Consider the following 18,386-nt stretch of genomic DNA (forward strand, 5'->3'; position numbering starts at 1 on the left):
TCAATGCCTAGTTCTCTGCAAGCCCATTTAATTTTTCCTCAGTTTCCTCAGTTTTACTTTGTGGTTGAACTGGTCACTGCTGCAATGTCATTTTAGCTGATCTGCAACTGATCTGCAACAGGCTCCACTGACCCAGGCAATCACAGACTTGTTCCTTCTTGCAAGTATGGATGCGGGACACTCAGGAGATTTTCTGCCTAATAGCCTCTTGCCTTTTAGTGACTAGTCCTACAAATCTGGAAGTGCACTTAGTTGTAATTGACCATTATATAAATAAACTGCTCAAAAACCAAAGTGGTTTAAAAATGTTTCATGTTTACTTCTAGTTAGAAATAAGCTTCGGTTTTTTGGTTTTGAATACTAATCCATAATTGTGCTGTCTTCAAGAAAGTTATGGGAGTGGAGAGAGAAAGTGAGAAATCACTATAGATTGCAGTTTAAAGTGTCCCAAAGGATTCGGTTCTCCTTTCAAGATGCTTGTTTAACTCCCATTGACAGTAATGGCAGATATATAATGCAGTCAAATTTTAATGAGTTGGCTTGTAAGTGCATATTTCCATGCTAGGCACAGTTTCAACTTAAAATTACACTTTTGAAAAAGGTTCATTCATTTACATTTTCAACTAAGACCGTTATTTCAGGGTTCTCAGTTCTGCCAGTATTTACGCACATCATTGACTTCAGATGCCTAAATGTCAGTTCATACTAGTATTGATGTCAGTTCCATAAATTGGTGGAAAGTTACTGATTAGGTCAGTGGTTTTCAACCAGTGTGCCTTGGCACTCTGGGGTGCCTTGAATAAAGGTCAGGGGTGACATGGGCAACACTGGTCTCTGTCCCTCTTTACTTCCCTCCCTCCCTCTGATGCCCTCTTGCATCTCTGCCTCCCCAAGGCTTGCACAGCTGTGTGTTGCAGGAGCCCTGGCTATAAGCTCCCCATGTGAATGGTGTCTCTGGGGCTGGCCAGGGGGTGCTGGTTTCCAGGAGCTGAGGCATCCTTGGAGTAAGCAAGCAAGTCTGCCAGCCCTCGTTGTTGGGAATGGACAGACGACAAGTCCCAGGCCCCTGTGGGGCAGTGTGAGGAGGCACCTCTCTTTGGGGCAGGAGAGGGGCAGCTCAGAGAGGGAACACTTCACAAGGGAGGGTGTTTGAAAAAGGGTGATAGGCTTCCAGCTCTGCAGGCAAGGGTGACCTGACTGGGCTCCTGAGCCCCACATGGGTGCCACAGAAAGAATGTAGTTGGTCAAGGGACCCATGGACCCAAAAAGGTTGAAAACCTCTGGATTAAGTAATAGAAATCCCAAGTATATGCTTTTAAACTCTGTTACCTCCTTCACTCCTGAAGGCGGAGGTGGTCCTAGATGCTGGGTTTCTGGGAGTGTCACTGCCGTTGAGAAACAAGAAGTGATGTGCCTATTGTCAGGGAACTGCCATCAGAGGCAAGAGGAGAGGTAAGACGCCCCAATGATGCAGGGGAGGGAACTAGCAAGGAGAGAGAGAGAGAGCTTCCTCTGGGGAAGGAAATCCAGGGGACACCAGGGAGGAAGGAAAGGTGGAGAGTACTGAGGAGAGGAGGCTCCGAGACTCTTCCAGTGAAATCAGCAGAGAGAGCACTGGACCTCCGCTTGGCACGCCCACGCTGCGCAGAAGGCTTCCGCGCAGAGAATCTAGGAGGAGACTGGGCGTCAAAGAATTTCTATGTTGGAAGAAATTTAGGAGACGCCCACTGACGGATTCTGCCAGTGACTAAGACAGTCGCGTTGCAAGGGCTGTCAAACCAGGGAAAGGTTTAGCTATACGACTAGCTTGGAGCAGTTTGCAGTTTACGCACAAGCAACCCCAATTCCCATTACACCTATGTTTGAGTGAGGAACTAATTGGAACTCTGCAAGCAGCAGTTCTAGCAAAGTGCTTGATTGTGTAGGTATTCTCTGTTGTCAAGCAAGAGAATGAGGATTACAACTGAGGTGAAGGGGGCAGTGCTTCCTCCATGTGCAGGAATTTGCATGCATGAAAGTGCCTCCAGACTGTTGGAGGGGCTCAAGTGCTTGCCAATAATTTAGGTTTGTGCAAATTTAGGTTTGCACAATCAAAGTGGGTTAAAGCGCTAGGGCACCTGAGTGGAGCAAATCAACACATATATATATATAAATGCAGACTTCCTGCAGTTCGGGAAGTCACAGAGAAATGCACAGGAAAGTGTAGGATGAATGAAGAGTTAATGGGAAGTGGCTCACCATGTAAGCTTCATGTAAGCAAATCTATATGAGATTCAGTATACAGGCCATATAGAGGAGCACTGAGAAGCACACACAGATGAACTGTGAACAGGCTTCAGAAGGTAGAAACCTGCCTATCTTACTCAGAAGCAGATGAGCTATTGTCTGGAGAGTTTCAATATGTACAGGGACTGCAGCACAAGAGAATTGAAAATTTAACCCTTCCACGTCCAAAAAGGTCAGCCCCCCCCCCCCCGTTTTAGCCTGCTAGCAGAGGCGGACCTTGGTAATATGGCCCTCTGTGTGACGCCAAAATTTGACATCCCGCTGCCTTCCCGAAGTTGGGCAAGTGCTAACTAGGCTTTGGGAAGGAGTCGGGGGAGGGAGGGGGGACTCTAGGTTCCTGTCACACCTCCTTCCCAAAGCCCAGCGCTTACTAGACTTTGGAAAGGAAGCCAGGAGGTGCCCCCTTGCCCCCTGCACTCTGTGTTGGGGAACCATTCGTGCTGCCGGAAATCTGCCTCTACTGCTAGGAAAACCATATATGTGTCTTATTTCCAAATAGCCTCAGGGAGGAATGGTGGTAAATCTGCTCCCTCTGTAGTCCTGGTTAGATTAGGCCTCCAGCATTTCTGTATGAAGAAAATGTAAAAAGACAAAGGTGCATTCAGACATCTCTGGTGCGTATGTAGCTTAGCCCTTCTATGATTAATAATTTTATGAAATACTCATCTGATTATACCATCTTTTCCCACTGGATATCAGTTCATTCCTATCTCCCCCTAACATTCAATTTATCCTTGCATCATCAGCATGTTATAGATTTGCAAATATCATATGAAAATGCACTTGTCTTCTCCACACTTTAACTGCTTAAATTCCATGTTCTCTCTTGTTATTTTTATGTATTTCCAACCTTCATTATAAATATTATGCTGTATGTGAGCAGTTTTTTGTTTCAATATTAGATTGCAGTTATAAGAGATAATCACTATGGGGGTGTATTTCTGGGGTTTGTGAATTAAACTGTATAGGTATAGCAAAAGTTGAACAGGGAACAGTAGATAGTGGAAAGAGAGACATTATGAAAGCAGAAGCAAAGACTTAGAAAAATGGAAATCAGGAAGAAAGAGTTCAGAGAAATATTGCCATATCTGTAAATAAAAAGAGCAACTAAAATGTGATTGAAAAATGGCAAAATGCAAAAGATGGAATTACTTTTTGTAGACATGTCAACAATGATGGAATATGTTAGAGTGAAGAGTAAATATTCTTCAGCAAAAAAAGCAAAAATCCAAAGTCCTATAAACACCTATTCATCTCATAGAATGAGATTTCTTTATTAAGGTGCATAAAATAATAATGTATTGCCTCTGAAAGGTCACACCAGGGTAAAAACTACAGCTGATTTTACATGCCACAGATAGTTGTATTAGTCCTTTTAGTGCAGAAAGCAAGATGTGGAAGCTCTCAGAGCATCCCCTCACAATGCCACTGGTTGCTTGAGGTTTTCCTTGCCTCTTGAGGCATCCAGTGCTCCATTTATCCCTCCACACGTCATAGTTCCATGTACAGGGGATTTGCTCATTCTTTTTATTATTAAATGTATCTGAAACAAAACTTTACAGTATTCATGATTTGTGGAAAGGAGCGCAGAGTCTTGAAACAAGACAGACTGTGTGGGTTGTATCCAGTGATCCTGTTAGTGCAAGTACTTCTTCCGCCACAACACTCTCCTCTCCCCTTGTCCCTCTGTGCCCTCCAAAAGTTCTCTAGAGGGTTGGGGGAAAACTCAGAACATATCTGGAGTGTGCATGGAGTGAGGAGAGGAAGGGTCAGTTTTATCGCACAAGCAGAAGTCTCTGTGTGAATGGAATGACTTCTTTAACTACAACCCTGTGAGCCTACTATTGTGCTTTGGCAAAAATGACAGAGAGGAAGGTTTAGACCATGGGTAGGCAAACTAAGGCCCGGGGGCAGGATGCGGTCCAATCACCTAAATCTGGTCTGGGAATTCGCGTGTTTTTACATGAGTAGAATGTGTCCTTTTATTTAAAATGCATCTCTGGGTTATTTGTGGGGCATAGGAATGCGTTCATTTTCCCCCCTTCAAAATATAGTCCGGCCCACCACATGGTCTGAGGGGCAGTGGACCAGCCCTCTGCTGAAAGTTTGCTGACCCCTGGTTTAGACCAACAGGTTTGCAGATCCCTCCACTTGCAAGCTGTCTACAAATGTGGGCTCTTACAACTATGTTCTCCTTGAGCAGAGGGCAGAAACTGCAATTGTCTTTTGATACAACAGAATAACATATGACAAATCTTCTCCAATCCAGCAAGACGTTTAACTTGCATCTAGTTTTAGACACTTGACTAAGTTGCTTATAAATTAGGTAAATAGCTACAAACCTTCTCATTTTGCATATCTTAAAAACATTAACAAAACAAATTATGATTGTCTATTTTTGGATCAGAAAGTATCACAACCTGGGGCTGTTAAGCCCATTTCATGGGAATTTCCCTCAAAAGTGCTAAGTGCTAATTGTGCTATGCTTAATACCAAAACCTCCATCTTCATAGTTTTCAATTGCCACAAAAATGCTAGGTAGGACCTTCATGAAAACCCTTAAGCCGTCATGGCCTCTCACTTTGTTATAAGGTAAAGGTACCGCTGCCCATACGGGCCAGTCTTGACAGACTCTAGGGTTGTGCGCTCATCTCACTCTATAGGCCGGGAGCCAGCGCTGTCCGCAGACACTTCCGGGTCACGTGGCCAGCGTGACAAGCTGCATCTGGCGAGCCAGCGCAGCACACGGAACGCTGTTTACCTTCCCGCTGGTAAGCGGTCCCTATTTATTTACTTGCACCCGGGGCTGCTTTCGAACTGCTAGGTTGGCAGGCGCTGGGACCGAGCAACGGGAGCACACCCCGCTGCGGGGATTCGAACCGCCGACCATGCGATCGGCAAGTCCTAGGCGCTGAGGTTTTACCCACAGCGCCACCCGCGTCCCGTTTGTCATGCGGAGTCCCAAATTCCCAGCTGCAAGCCTTCCCTCTCCCTCCTTGTAAAAAAACCCCACCCAAATCTTTCCCCACCTTTTCATTCATTGCTCCTTCCATCTCCTGGCCAGGGAAAGAGAGAAGCAGCAACCTACTTCAGCTTCTCATTTGCACAGATATCCCAGCTGCTCAGCAACACTGCACACAATGGGGAGGGTCTGCTCTGCGTCCAAACCTCTTAGGTCCCAGCCCAATTTGTTTGCATTGCTGCCTCACCTTTCCTTGCCAGTTTCATTTGGGAACCTCCAGTGTCACTGAGGTGTGTTGTGGGCATTTCCTCTTTGGGTCCTGCTTTGAAAAAGATGCAGAGAGATCTGATCCTGCAGCTTGTCCCTTTCTGTGGCTTAAGATGAACCAGACTAGATTCCTGGAGTGTAGGGGGAGGTGGGGAGGTGGGGGGGGGTCTTCCGGAGGAAAAACGCCTCCCTCCAAAGCCCTTTCCTGCCTGGCTTCTCACTTGGATGGGAAAAAGACATTGATTTCTCCCATGAGCTAAACTGGAGTTGCCTTCTGAATATTGGGGCATGCGCAGAGTGCCCATTCAATACACCAGCATTCGAGCCAAGAGGCGGGGGCTTAGAGGAAACTTGCTACAAACATTTAGATTGTGCTGATCCACTCTCTGACTCAACTCTCACAAGTATGCTGACTCACTCTTTAAGGAACCAGCATATACACTCTGGTACTAACCCATAAAATCTTTTTTAAATGTCAAAATCAGCATTTTGAATTTTTCTCAGAAGTGGAATGGTTGCCTATGCTTCTGTTGATAAATTGCATGATTTCATTTCATTTCACTTTCAATTTGTATACCACCTTTATACATTAGTGTGCTCAGGGGTTAGAAATGACAAAATATATAAGAATAATCACATTGGTTCTATTTTCTACTATAATAAAGTAACAATCATATTGTCATTCTATAACAACTCAAAATGTCTCTAAAATATGTGATCGGCTAAATAAACGCAAGATATGCAATGTTGTAAATCCTTTTTGAGTTTTCTTCTGAAGACTATGGTTCTGTTTCTGTGTTACAGGGTTTCCCTTCTTTATGCAGAAAATAAAAAGTTATTGGGCTGATACAACTTATTTTATAAAGAGTAAAATATTGCACTTACGACGAAGCATGCATTTTGCTTTTACAGCATATATATTTTATGAGCAAACATGGATAATAATTTAAGTAATAATCATCTCCAAACTGTTTTATGAATAATGGTTTGTTGTCTCACAAATTGAATGTGGGCTTATAATAATGTTTTCAATATAGCTAGCAAATTGCCCATTCCCAGTTTATTACAACTGAGTCCAAATAAACAATGAACGTTTTTTCACACAGTTTTTGGTGTTTTTATTCTTTCAAATAGAAGATGTGATTTTCCTTCAAATCAGGTTGTCAACCCCCCCCCCCCGCCGCCCCCTGGTAGGCCAGTGCTATTTTGGAGGGGCATAACCATCACTGTGATCATTCCAGTTTTATTAATTCTGTTAATTTTTTGTTTTTCAGGAGGTGCAGCACTGACAATGTGAATGTGCGATGATGAAAACATTTGTGGTTTGAAACTGTAAGTTTCCACTGTTGGTGCTTGCAGAGAAAAGTATGAGATTTTGAGACTGGAATGATGAAATTATTTAAAAGATATGTTAGTTTGGGAGGTGATAAAATTCTGATACAGTGAACAAACAAACTGATGCCAATGATATGGTTAGAATCCAAAGGGGAAGCTGCACATGACCTAGTGCTCCTGCCTTATTTTTCCAGAGTTTTCTGCAATCCCCCCTCAAGCCGTTAAACTTTTTTTAAAAAAAGTACCAAATTTACATATAGTTTGATTTTACGAAGGGAAACTTGGCAAAAGGGAAAGTGCACAAACAGCATTATTTCCATTGACATGTTCATTTACATTTACAGAATTGTGTGAATGCTCCACCTCAACCTGCAGATCTCAGGCTATGTAATAACATACTTTTAAATACAGTGGTACCCCGCAAGACGAACGCCTCGGAAGACGAAAAACTCGCTAGACGAAGGAGTTTTTCGTTTTCTTAGCCGCTTTGCAAGACGCATTTCCCTATGGGCTTGCTTCGCAAAACGAAGCTTGCCCCGCAAGCTCCGGGGATAGCGGGGAAGCGCAGCGCGTCTTCCCCGCTGTCCCCGGACCTCTTTTGAAGCAAGGGGCGGCGGGGAGAAGATCGCTTCTCCCGGTTGCCAGCCCCGCAATCTCCGGGGACCCCTTTTGAACCAAGGGGCTGCAACGGGGAGAAGCGATCTTCTCCCCCCTGTCCCCGGAGATTGTGGGGCAGGCAACGGAGAGAAGCAATCTTCTCCCCGCTGCCCCTTGCTTTAAACAGGTCCGGGGACAGAGGGGAAGGCGCGTGGCGCTTCCCCTCTGTCCCCGGACGGTCTCCATAGGAACGCATTGATTGATTTTCAATGCACTCCTATGGGAAACCGTGCTTCGCAAGACGAAAAACTCGCAAGAAGAAAAAACTTGCGGAACGAATTAATTTCGTCTTGCGGGGCACCACTGTACACTGGAAGTGAATAATCAATGCAAAACAATAGGCTGCAGGTTTTGAAAATGGATTATTTTGGTGGAGTCTTGAGTAAATATATAGAAAAGCAGACAAAAATGCACAAACCTTAGATAGTCATTATTGTGCTATTTGTTTGTCGTATTTTTAAAGATGTGGGAGCCACAATTTAGGTTTGGTAGATCCAGTCTTCATAAAAAATAATTTCATGAAAATTCTTTAAAAATATTTATGTGAGAAAAAATAATCATTAAAGGAATGTACATTTGTGACACCCATTTTCTGGATTCAACAAAGCATGTTCAGTTATAACTGTTACAACATTCCTCTGGGTAATTCATGGTTTTATGAGTGCCATTGAACCATAGGAGAAAACAGACCTTATACTGATTTCTTTGGAACACACACTTGGTTGTAATCTCTTCACGCACAGGCATGCAGTAGATTGCAGCAATAATATAAACCTTCACTAATACGCTTAGACTATGGGGGAATTAAAATTAAATAATTGTGTTTGCAAAACATTAAAACTGACATGCAATTTCTAAGCATTACTGCATTGTTCAGTAGATTTGTGATTCAAAGTCCTTACCATTGGAACACGTTGTGCCATGTGTCCTTTGATAAGTTTGTTTTCCTCCTTACTCACTCACTAAAACACACACACACACACACACACACACACACACACACACACACACACATCAAATCATCAAGTTGCTGAGTTGGAGAGATTTGTAATGAGATGTTCAAGTTGTTAGCATTTATCTTCCTCTCCTAAATCTCCTTCTGACATTAAATAAAGTGTATTTCAGGCAGATTAACTGTCAAACACTTATGCCAACTACATTTCCCCCCAATCTGCTTCTAGGTTTTCAGAAGGGAAAGTTGTGCATGATGAGGTACGGAACGAACATGGATATTTTTAGCCAGTATAGGAAGATAGTGGAGATGACCCCCTGAAAAAGCATCACCATCCTCAAACAGAGCAAGCATGGCTTTTGCCCAGTCGCACATTATGACAGCTAGAAGGCATCAGCACAGTAGACTAATAATTGAAGTTGATGAGTACAGCTCAAACCCGACACAGGCATTCACGTTCTACAACATTAACCAGGGACGTTTCCAGCCCCCACATGTGCAAATGTAAGTATTCTAGTTCTGTTATTGCTATACACAGACTTCTGAATGGTTATTGCTATGTCAATGTGGTATTTGATGGGCCAGTCAAAAGCGGGAATCGAGGGAATAGTGTTTTGGGGGAACATGTACTGTATTTTTATTAACAGATGCAAGGGGGAACACTGTGTTGTTTTACCTTGATATTTAATAAAATGGCAATAGGCAATTGCAGGAGCTTAGTACTATATTATACCCTTAATCAGTAACCACCCCACACCCTTATATGAACAGTTATTTTAATATGAAGCCTTTTAAAGAACAAAACAAGTCTCATTGTTTGGCTAGAGATTCAAGAGATCTGCACTGACAAAAGAATGGCAGCAACTAATGAAATAGTGTGAGCACCCATATGACAAATCCTACTTTGATTCTGACAGTATGTGAAAGGCACAGGGTGCTTAAAGTGTAATTAGATTAATGTGTTTGTTTTGACTTTTTGTGTACCGTGAAAACATCTGTAAAGTTAATTGCTCTGAAGGGTGATTTACTTTTAATGTAACATGGAAGATCATAACTGCAAGATGAACAGTGCTAATAAACTTGAGAGCCTTAAGGAAAAGAAAAGAAAATATTTAGCCATAACAGTCAAATGAAGTATTGACAATTATTGTAATATATTTTGGTAAAGTATAAAAACTAGTACAGTATCCTTTTTCTCTTTAGGTTAGTGAACTGTAACTTGACCAGGATAGGAGTAGTAATAGACTTAATGACTTCAAAACTATAGGTCATGTTTTTCAAAAACCAAACATGCACTGTGCACATTTGACATGCAAACAGAATTATGTTGGCCCATTACCTGGGTCTTCTGCCCCTGCCCCCTCCCCTTTTGAAGATGGGGACAACATTTGCCTGCCTCAAGTCTGCAGGGACCTCACCTGTTCTCCAATAATTCTCAAACATCATAGACAAAGGTTCTGAGATTACATCCATAAGCTCGTTTAGTACCCTTGGATGCAGCTCATCAGTCCCCGGAGATTCGAATTCATTTAAAGTAGCTAGGTGTTTCCTTACTACCTCTTTTCCTATCTTGGGCTGCAGCTCCCTCTTTACATCATTTATTCTGTTATCACTTTTGGGTGAAGACAGAGGCAAAGTAGGTGTTGAGTAGTTCCGTCTTCTCCCTGTTTAGGTTTTGTTGGGTTAGTTTTGGTTAATTGTTTAGTTGGGGTTGGTGTTTATTTTAATTTGGGTAAAACTGTAAATTGTTTATTATTGTTATTATTATTACTGCTGAATTATTGGTTTATCTATTTAATGTTTCATTTTTTATTACGTTTTCATATATGCTGTAAGCTGCCCTGAGTGGCTGAGGAAACCCAGCCAGTTGGACGGTAAATAAATAAATAAATGATAGCTTTTCTCTGTCTTCTCCACGCAGAGGACCTACCACTTACCTATTTTTCCTCATGCTTTAGACATAGCCAAATAAACCTTTTTTAAATTTATTTTTAACCTCTCTTGCAAGCCTGAGCTCATTCTGAGCTTTAGCCTGCCTGACATTGCCCCTGCAACTGTTGGCTACACATGTATACTCCTCCTTTGTTATTTCCCCTTTATTTCATTTCTTAACTCTCAGCTCATTGGTAAGCTTCTTACACAGCCACACTGGTTCCTTGCTGGAATTGTTGCATTTGGGTCTTCATTATTTCTGCTTTTAGAGACTCCCATCCATCTTGGACTCCCTTCTCTTTGAGTATTCCTGACCATGGGATTTCATCCAGTAGCTCCTTAAGCTTTTTGAAATTGGCCTTCTTAAAGTCCAGAGTGCATGTCTCTTGCCTCTGTATCATGAAACCCTGGAAGACATGATCATTTTCTCCCAAGTTTCCACATACTTCCACTTTGTTGATCAGTTCTTCACTGTTGGTGAGGACCAGGTTTGAGATAGATGAACCCCTTGCTGCTGCTTCTACCTTCTGGGAGATGAAATTGTTGGCGAGGCCATGGAGGAATTTGTTGGACCTTACATTCTTGGCAGAGTTTGAGTTCCAACAGATATTGGGGCAATTGAAGTATCCCATGACTACTGTATCTCTCCTTTTTGAATGTTTGGTAATCTGCTCTAGTAAAGCATCATCCAAATCTTCAGTCTGGCTTGGCGGTCTGTTGCAGACTCCCACAGTAAGGTCGCTGTTGTTTCTCTCCTGCCATTTTTACCCACATACCCTCAATCTGCTTTGCATACTCCAGGTCATGGATTTCTTCACAAGTGTGCACCAGCGTTCAAATCAACTGCCTCTCAGCCTAACCCACCTCACAGGGTTGTTGTGGGGATTAAATGGGGAGGGGGAAGCAATGTTTTATTCTCACGATATCATAGAGCTGGCAATTTCCCATTCAGAACAGTCGGGGAAGGATTAAGCATATTAAGTCAACTGATTTACAGTCATACCTCTTGTTGCGTTTGCTTCACATTGCGGCTTTTTGGGTTGCGAATGCGGCAAACCTGTCGCCGCACGCACAGAAGCATTCACGCTTTGCTCACGCGCAGAAGCATTCTACACACTTTGCACATGCGCAGAAGCGCTCTATCGCACTCTGCGCTTGCGCAGAAGCGCCGCTCTAGTTGCGGACTTTTGGGAGTGTGAACAGCACCCTGAAACCGATCGTGTCCGCAACTAGAGGTACCACTGTATTGCACTTAGGGCACTGCCAGCACCCCCACAATACACAAGTAATTATAGTGGGAAAGTAGGACAAAGGGAGATTACTTTCAGCTACAGTTTCACCTCTGAAATTGCCTCAAAGATCTTCAGAGAATATTTGGCCCATCTACCTTACCTGTTCTGTAAGGGTTTTTTGAGTTGGTAATTTATTATTCATTTATTGTGTACAATAATAAAAAGGTTCTCATAATTTATGTGAAGTGCTTTATAAATACTAAGTTTAATCTGAAATGTTTTAATGGTAGCCTGAACTGGGGACTGGAACATTGCAGGCAAATTACTGTGCACAGTGTCTCCTTTTGCTGATTAAAAATACCCTAGAGAGTGGAGTCAAAAGACTGGTGATTTCTTGGAAAATTTGGACTGAGGAAACCTGAAGCTACCAGTACCTAGTTCTGCCACACTTTGTATATCTGTATTGATATTTTTTTGCCACCCTATCTGGGTTCAAGCCTGGTTTTTCTTTATGTTCTGGCTGGCTTTTTCATGATCACATATTTTGTTGTTCCCTTTAAAATGCTGACTTCTGGAACTACTTTTTGGACTATGCTATGCATCATGAAAATATCTAGGAAATAGACTGCCCTAGACTGATTTATGAAAAGTTATATCTAACTTATATGAAGTTATATCTAACTTATATGAAGTTATATCTAACTTATATGAAGTAGTTATCATCCAGTTGCACTGTGAAACTTGGGGGCTTAATACACTATGCAAAGGTACACAATGCTAGATATTTTAGCATTAAGTGTTTATAATGTATTGCAACATGTGCATATGAAACTTAACAAAAAATGGCTGGTGAAGCACTGCTATGGGGCAGTTGAGAGAAAGCACTGCTATGGGGCAATTGAGAGAAAGAGGAAAGCATGCCTTTCCAGTAGCCATTGGGAGCTGGCAGTGGATAGTGCTGGTGGCTCTGTCAGAATTGTGCAGGTATGTGGCTGCTGACAGCTTGCTGTCATCTGGCACAGGTGCAGGTTGCTGACTTCAGCCAGGGCCAACAATAAGCTTCCAGGCTGTTGACTGAGCCCTACTCCCCACTGCTGTCTCCTGACAATTATCAGTAAGGATGTGACCTGCCCCTAGATTGTATTGCAGTGGCAGTGCAAGCAAGATTTCCAACAGCAAACTGCCTCATCAGCTGCTGGTAGACACAACTCCATTTATACCCTATTTTTATGTTTCTGTTTCAAATGATCTCTGTTAGAACTGGGCAATATCTGCTTTCTAACATTGTAATATATCGCCAGCCACGGAGATGCACATCTTTTGCCTCTTCCTGGTGAGGCCGGGCAGGCAGCGCCACCCTGGGTGGAGCACATCAGCTGGTGCGCTGCATGCCATGGCACCACGGAGCCGCCAGTCTCCCCGGAACCACACCAACGATAGTCTCACTGTGCAAGCGGCGGCTACCAGGAGCCACCGTTCTACTCAGTGCAAGGAGGAACCAAGGGAGGGGACAGCCTGCCAGTGGTTGTATGGCCAGGGGGGGAAATGAAGTCACTGGTTAGCAGGCAGGCAAGCCCCATTCCCGAGGCTGGTGGCTGGGCTGCGGAGGGAGGGTGTGGCCAAGCACCAGGGGGTCATCAAGTGGCCTGTCTGAAGTGCGCAGCGCTGGCTGGGAATGGCACTGGGGATTCATGAAACGTTGCCTGATAGGAAATTCTAAAATCGCTCTCACAATTTTATCTTTAAACCGGCTTCAGGCAAAGTTTCTGTATATCGCCCAAACCTAACCTCTGTACCTGTGGTTAAACAGCTATTTTTCTTGAGCTTTTTCAGACTAGTTTTCCTTGAAAGCTTACAGACATTTCAGTTATGTATAATCTATGTTAATGTAAATATTACAGAATTGGTTATTTAGGCTGTAATCCTAACCATGTCTACTCAGAAGTAAGACCACTTAAATTAAATCAGGTTTACTCATAGGTGAGTGGGATTAGGATTGCAGCACAACACTCAAAATATCTGTAGATCTGCAATCCAGATCATGTAAACTGTTCTCTCTCCAAATTAATATCACTACAGAAAGGCCAGTTATTGATTTAACTATTGTGAAAAGTTGAAAAAATGTATTTGAAAAATATATTTAAAGGTTTTCTCTAAATGGTATGTTAACTGAACTTCAACAAGAAAAGGTATTTATTCATTTGCAGTAAGGAAAAAATAGCTATAAAGTAATAAACATTTCTGATTTATTTTTACAACAATTTTGTCCAACAATTATGAAAACTGAGTTTAAAAATGTACTGCTTGTCTGCTTGGCTTTTCTGAATTGCTGTGTCATATACATGGTGAGAGTGTATTGGATTTGCAAACTAGATGTGTGAAAAACACAGTCATGTGATTACATTTTGTAATAATTCCTCAATATTTTTTACATAGGGTGGATCCTGTTCCACATGATGCTCCTAAGCCTCCAGGATACACACGTTTTGTCTGTGTATCTGATACTCACTCCAGAACAGATCCTATCCAAATGCCATATGGTGATGTTTTAATACATGCTGGTGATTTTACTGAACTGGGACTGCCTAGTGAAGTTAAAAAATTCAATGAGTGGTTAGGTGAGTATAGCATTACAAATAATTTCTAAAGCTAGTTTCATTTAACCAGTGAATAAAACCATACCTTTGCTTCTGAGAATTATGAATATTAATTTTGTCTTGGTGTTGAAGTAAGTGATCAGCACAATGACAAAATCAGATTACTGTGTGCTTCAGCTGTGAGAAGCAGCAGTTTGAAGTAATGAATTTTTGCTTCCTGAATTTTTAAACTTTGCTGCAACTCAACAGTTGAACCTTTGATGATTTGCATAACAACTCTTGCAAACATGGCAAACATTTATTTATCCCAGAGGCTGATAATTTTTCTGTTTGTGGCTCAGCTGCACTGCAGTCCTGAAATCCAAACAAAGCAAAGCACGAGCATGTAGTTGCTGCCTTGGCTAGAGCTGCAGATGCCTTTTGTAGGAACTGTTGGCATTGTTCACTGAAATTCTCTTCCATTGGGCAAGCGAGCAAGCAAGCAAGCAGTAATCTACATGCACTCCTGTATTGTTTGGAGTAGGCGTTTAAAGTATAAGCTTTAGTTTTGCTTCACTAAGTGGCTGCCCCACTATTCCCATGAATCATGGATTTCCACTTTGACTAATATTTTCCTGAATTATCTCTCAAAAGAATAGGAAAAATGGCTGAAAACTGAGATTCATGCATAGCATTGAATATATTTAGACCCCATTAAAATGAATGGTCCTAAAGTAAGCACGTAGGATGAAAAAAATTCTTTTTGGTATGAATGAACACAATAGACTTCATATGTCATGAACTCATTGAAGCAGTGGTATGAGTTAAGACTTATTTTAAGCAAAGCAAGAAAATGATGAGTGGTGTATATTTTTAGCTCTGTTGAGCCTCTTGTCATTAGAAGGCTAGCCTAACTGGTATAATGATGTGTGAATTTGTATATATGTGAATGTATATCAGTGACCAGCTTTAATGATGGAAAGCTTTGCAGCAGATGGTATTAGAGAGGTGCAGCAGGTCGAACAATACAGAAAGCATTTTGAGTCTTAAATTCTTTCTGCATCCACATTAGATTATGATGGAATATTCAGATGGGTAGTTTGGATGTGATCAGAGATTATGCCCTGCTCCTTTAAACTGCTTTAGCAAGGCAACAACTTAGCCCTTGTTTCAGTGTTGAACAGTGCTGATGTGTAGAATTTAAAGTCAGTTTTCTGTTTCATATCATGTTGTGTCCCTGTGCATTAGGCATCTTAAACATTGAGGGCATTTTCGCACATGGGGCTGAATACAGTTCTTCCTTTAACAGCAAATTCGGTTGGTGAGTGCCAACAGGGAATGGATCTAAAATAGGGCCAATGAGAAACATATTGGCATGTCTGGAAAAGAGCGTAGGGAAAAATAGAGTAAGATATCATTGCTTGAAGAAGGAACTTCCAGGTACACAATGAATACCAGAGAATACCATTTTCATTTGCTGTTCCCTGTTGTTGAGGAGTCACAACTACACTAAAATTCTGATTTACCCCCCATTGTTTTCTGTGGGCACCTTTGACTTTTGTTTAGGGGTGAATAAAGATATAAAAGAATCAGAAGTTTGGCAACTTATGTGTCATTCAGTTTAGTGTGTGGTTGAGAGAAGTTGAGATACAAAATGTGAGGGTGTCAGTTGAGGAAGGAAGGGAAGAAACGGAGGTTTGGAGTAGTGTTCAAAATTAGCCAGGCACATTTTGCACCTGGCTTTTGACCACTTGCGACCAAGTGGAGATGCCTGGGTGCCAGGATGATGCCTGACCTCTCCACCATCTGGAGGTGCATGCCTGGGGATCATTGGATCTGGACTGTTTTCAGACACTAATACCTCATCCTGTAGAATTCTAGCAGTTATATTTTATCTGCACAATAGGGAATAAATTTCTGGAACCAAAATGTTTTTTCTGTGCAGCCTGATAAGGAGCAGTCACCATTAAGAAAAAGAGGTAGGAGGTGGCCAATATATATTTGGACTGTCCCTGCCTGGATCAAGTGACTTTTCTTCTTGACATTCTCAGAGCTCTTAACCTAGCTCAAGGTTGTCATTTGAAATAGCCAGACGTTTAATCAATCACAGTCAGTCCAGAGCCATCTTGCCCCCAAAGGGGAACTAGACATTCCGTTTTGGTGACTGTATCCTTGGTTTAAGGAGCCATTTGGCACCCAGCTTATACACCTGAGTTTCTAACACTGGTTGGTGGAGGGGGAAGAATGATTTGCTTAGTGAGTACTCTGGAGTGAGGGGGTGGGTGTGCTATATGGGGATGTTTTAGGAGGAAGGAAAGTAAAAAGGACACCTTTGCTTTTCCCCATTCTCTAGCGGGAAATGCTGTTTCACCACTTATTGCCAGTGGAGGGAGTTTGTCCCACTCTCTGTCTGGGAGGGTGGCTAGGCCCCTCATCACATCACCAGGGTGGGGTTGCGCAACCATTGAGAGCAGGCTTCCTCAACCTCGGCCCTCCAGATGTTTTGAGACTACCATTCCCATCATCCCTGACCACTAGTCCTGCTAGCTAGGGATCATGGGAGTTGTAGGTCAAAAACATCTGGAGAGCCGAGTTTGAGGAAGCCTGATTGAGAGCAAGGCTTTGGCCATTTCCTTGCTCCCTATCAAAATTCAGCCTACTGGAGTTCAGCTTCCAGCCACAGATCCTTTGTTCTGTGGCCATTTAATCCAGCCCTGTGCAAGACAGTTCTATGAGCCGACCAGGACAATTATGTTTTCTAGTATTCTTTTCCTGAAAGTTGTTTCAGCTAGCCATTCAAGCAAGAATGTTTACTTTTAAACACACACACACACACACACACACACACACACACACACACACACTCCCTCCCCCATAGTACTTAGAGTCATTAGTCCCATCTCTTCTAGCAGAGATTTGACAGGCATCCTTGCTATGGACTTCCAGGTGTCTCTTGAAGATCCTTTTTAGGCTGACAGGTTTATGCAGCTGTTTAAATTTTCTTTACCAGCCAGTCGTTGTCAGAGTTACTTTGTACTGGTCTTCTAGTGTTTTATGTTTTAGTTCAATCATTATACACCACCTTGATACTATACATGCGATGGTGGTATATAATTTTTTAACATAAACAAATAATATAGTATGGTGGGACTGTGCAGAATAGGGCAATAAAACAGAGTGGCTCACAGATGAGGGAAGCAGAAAAATACTAGTTTGTTAAAGAAATAAAGGAGTCCTCTTTGGGAAAACTGAGGACTGCCCCTATGTAAGCCACCTTGAGTCCTTGTCAGGGAAAATGCGGGGGGAAAGAAGTGAGTAAGTAAGTAGACAAGAGGATAAGCAGAGCCACCCATGTAACCATCTAAACTCAGAGTTTAAGAGAGAAATTAGGATTGGGGGAGCATGTGTTATCCATAGCCCAACCCCATTTTTGTTCTCCTCCCCATTACCCCCCCATTGCAGTCCTTTGGGGGTGATTAATTGGAATCAGATGGGAAATCATTTTCACTGATCCAAGTTAATGGGAGTACAGCCCCAACTGCTTAAAAGATCGTGGATGGTGAGTGAAATTAGTATCATAATGGCCATTTTCCAATCCAATTGTTATGAAGAAGCATCTCTAGCAGTATGTGCTACCCAAGGTGTGGCTTTAATTCTATTGCAGTATAAGAACTGTCAGCCAGAAGGACTCTATGGGAGGCCAGTCATCTACTCAGAGCTCTGAGCCAAGTTCAGATGTTTAGGAGATGAGTAATTATATAAAATTTAGGAAACATCTGAAGGCAGCCCTGTAAAGGGAAGCTTTTTAAGGTTTAATGTTTTACTATGTTTTTATATTTGCTGGAAGCCACCCAGAGTGTCTGGGGCAACTCAGTCAGATGGACGCGGTACAAATACTACTACTACTACTACTACTACTACTACTAATAATAAATTATTTATACCCCACCCATCTGGCTGGGTTTCCCCAGCCATTCTGGGCGGCTTCCAACAGAATATTAAAATACAATAGTCTATTAAACTTTAAAAGCTTCCCTAAACAGGGCTGCCTTCAGATGACTTCTAAAAGTCTGGTAGTTGTTTTTCTCTTTGACATCTGGTGGGAGGGCGTTCCACAGGGAGGGCGCCACTACCGAGAAGGCCCTCTGCCTGGTTCCTTGTAACTTGGCTTCTCGCAGTGAGGGAAC

At 42.4% G+C, this 18,386-nt stretch overlaps 1 protein-coding gene across 5 annotated transcripts in view; it reads left to right on the forward strand.

Annotated features, from left to right (window-relative positions):
- Positions 1-18,386, forward strand: part of MPPED1 (metallophosphoesterase domain containing 1) — a 91,838-nt gene that overhangs the window by 7,789 nt on the left and 65,663 nt on the right. For 3 of the 5 annotated variants that reach the window (XM_081191876.1, XM_081191877.1, XM_081191879.1), the window contains exons 2-4: positions 6,790-6,847; positions 8,689-8,963; positions 14,060-14,241. In XM_081191876.1, the coding sequence (XP_081048002.1) occupies positions 8,812-8,963; positions 14,060-14,241 (334 nt within the window). In that variant the 5' untranslated portion in view covers positions 6,790-6,847; positions 8,689-8,811. The remainder of the gene's footprint in view (positions 1-6,789; positions 6,848-8,688; positions 8,964-14,059; positions 14,242-18,386) is intronic. The other 2 variants (XM_081191878.1, XM_081191880.1) reach the window with 1 other exon arrangement.

The sequence above is a fragment of the Podarcis bocagei genome, assembly GCF_964188305.1.
Source record: "Podarcis bocagei genome assembly, chromosome: 4".
Classification (NCBI taxonomy): domain Eukaryota; kingdom Metazoa; phylum Chordata; class Lepidosauria; order Squamata; family Lacertidae; genus Podarcis; species Podarcis bocagei.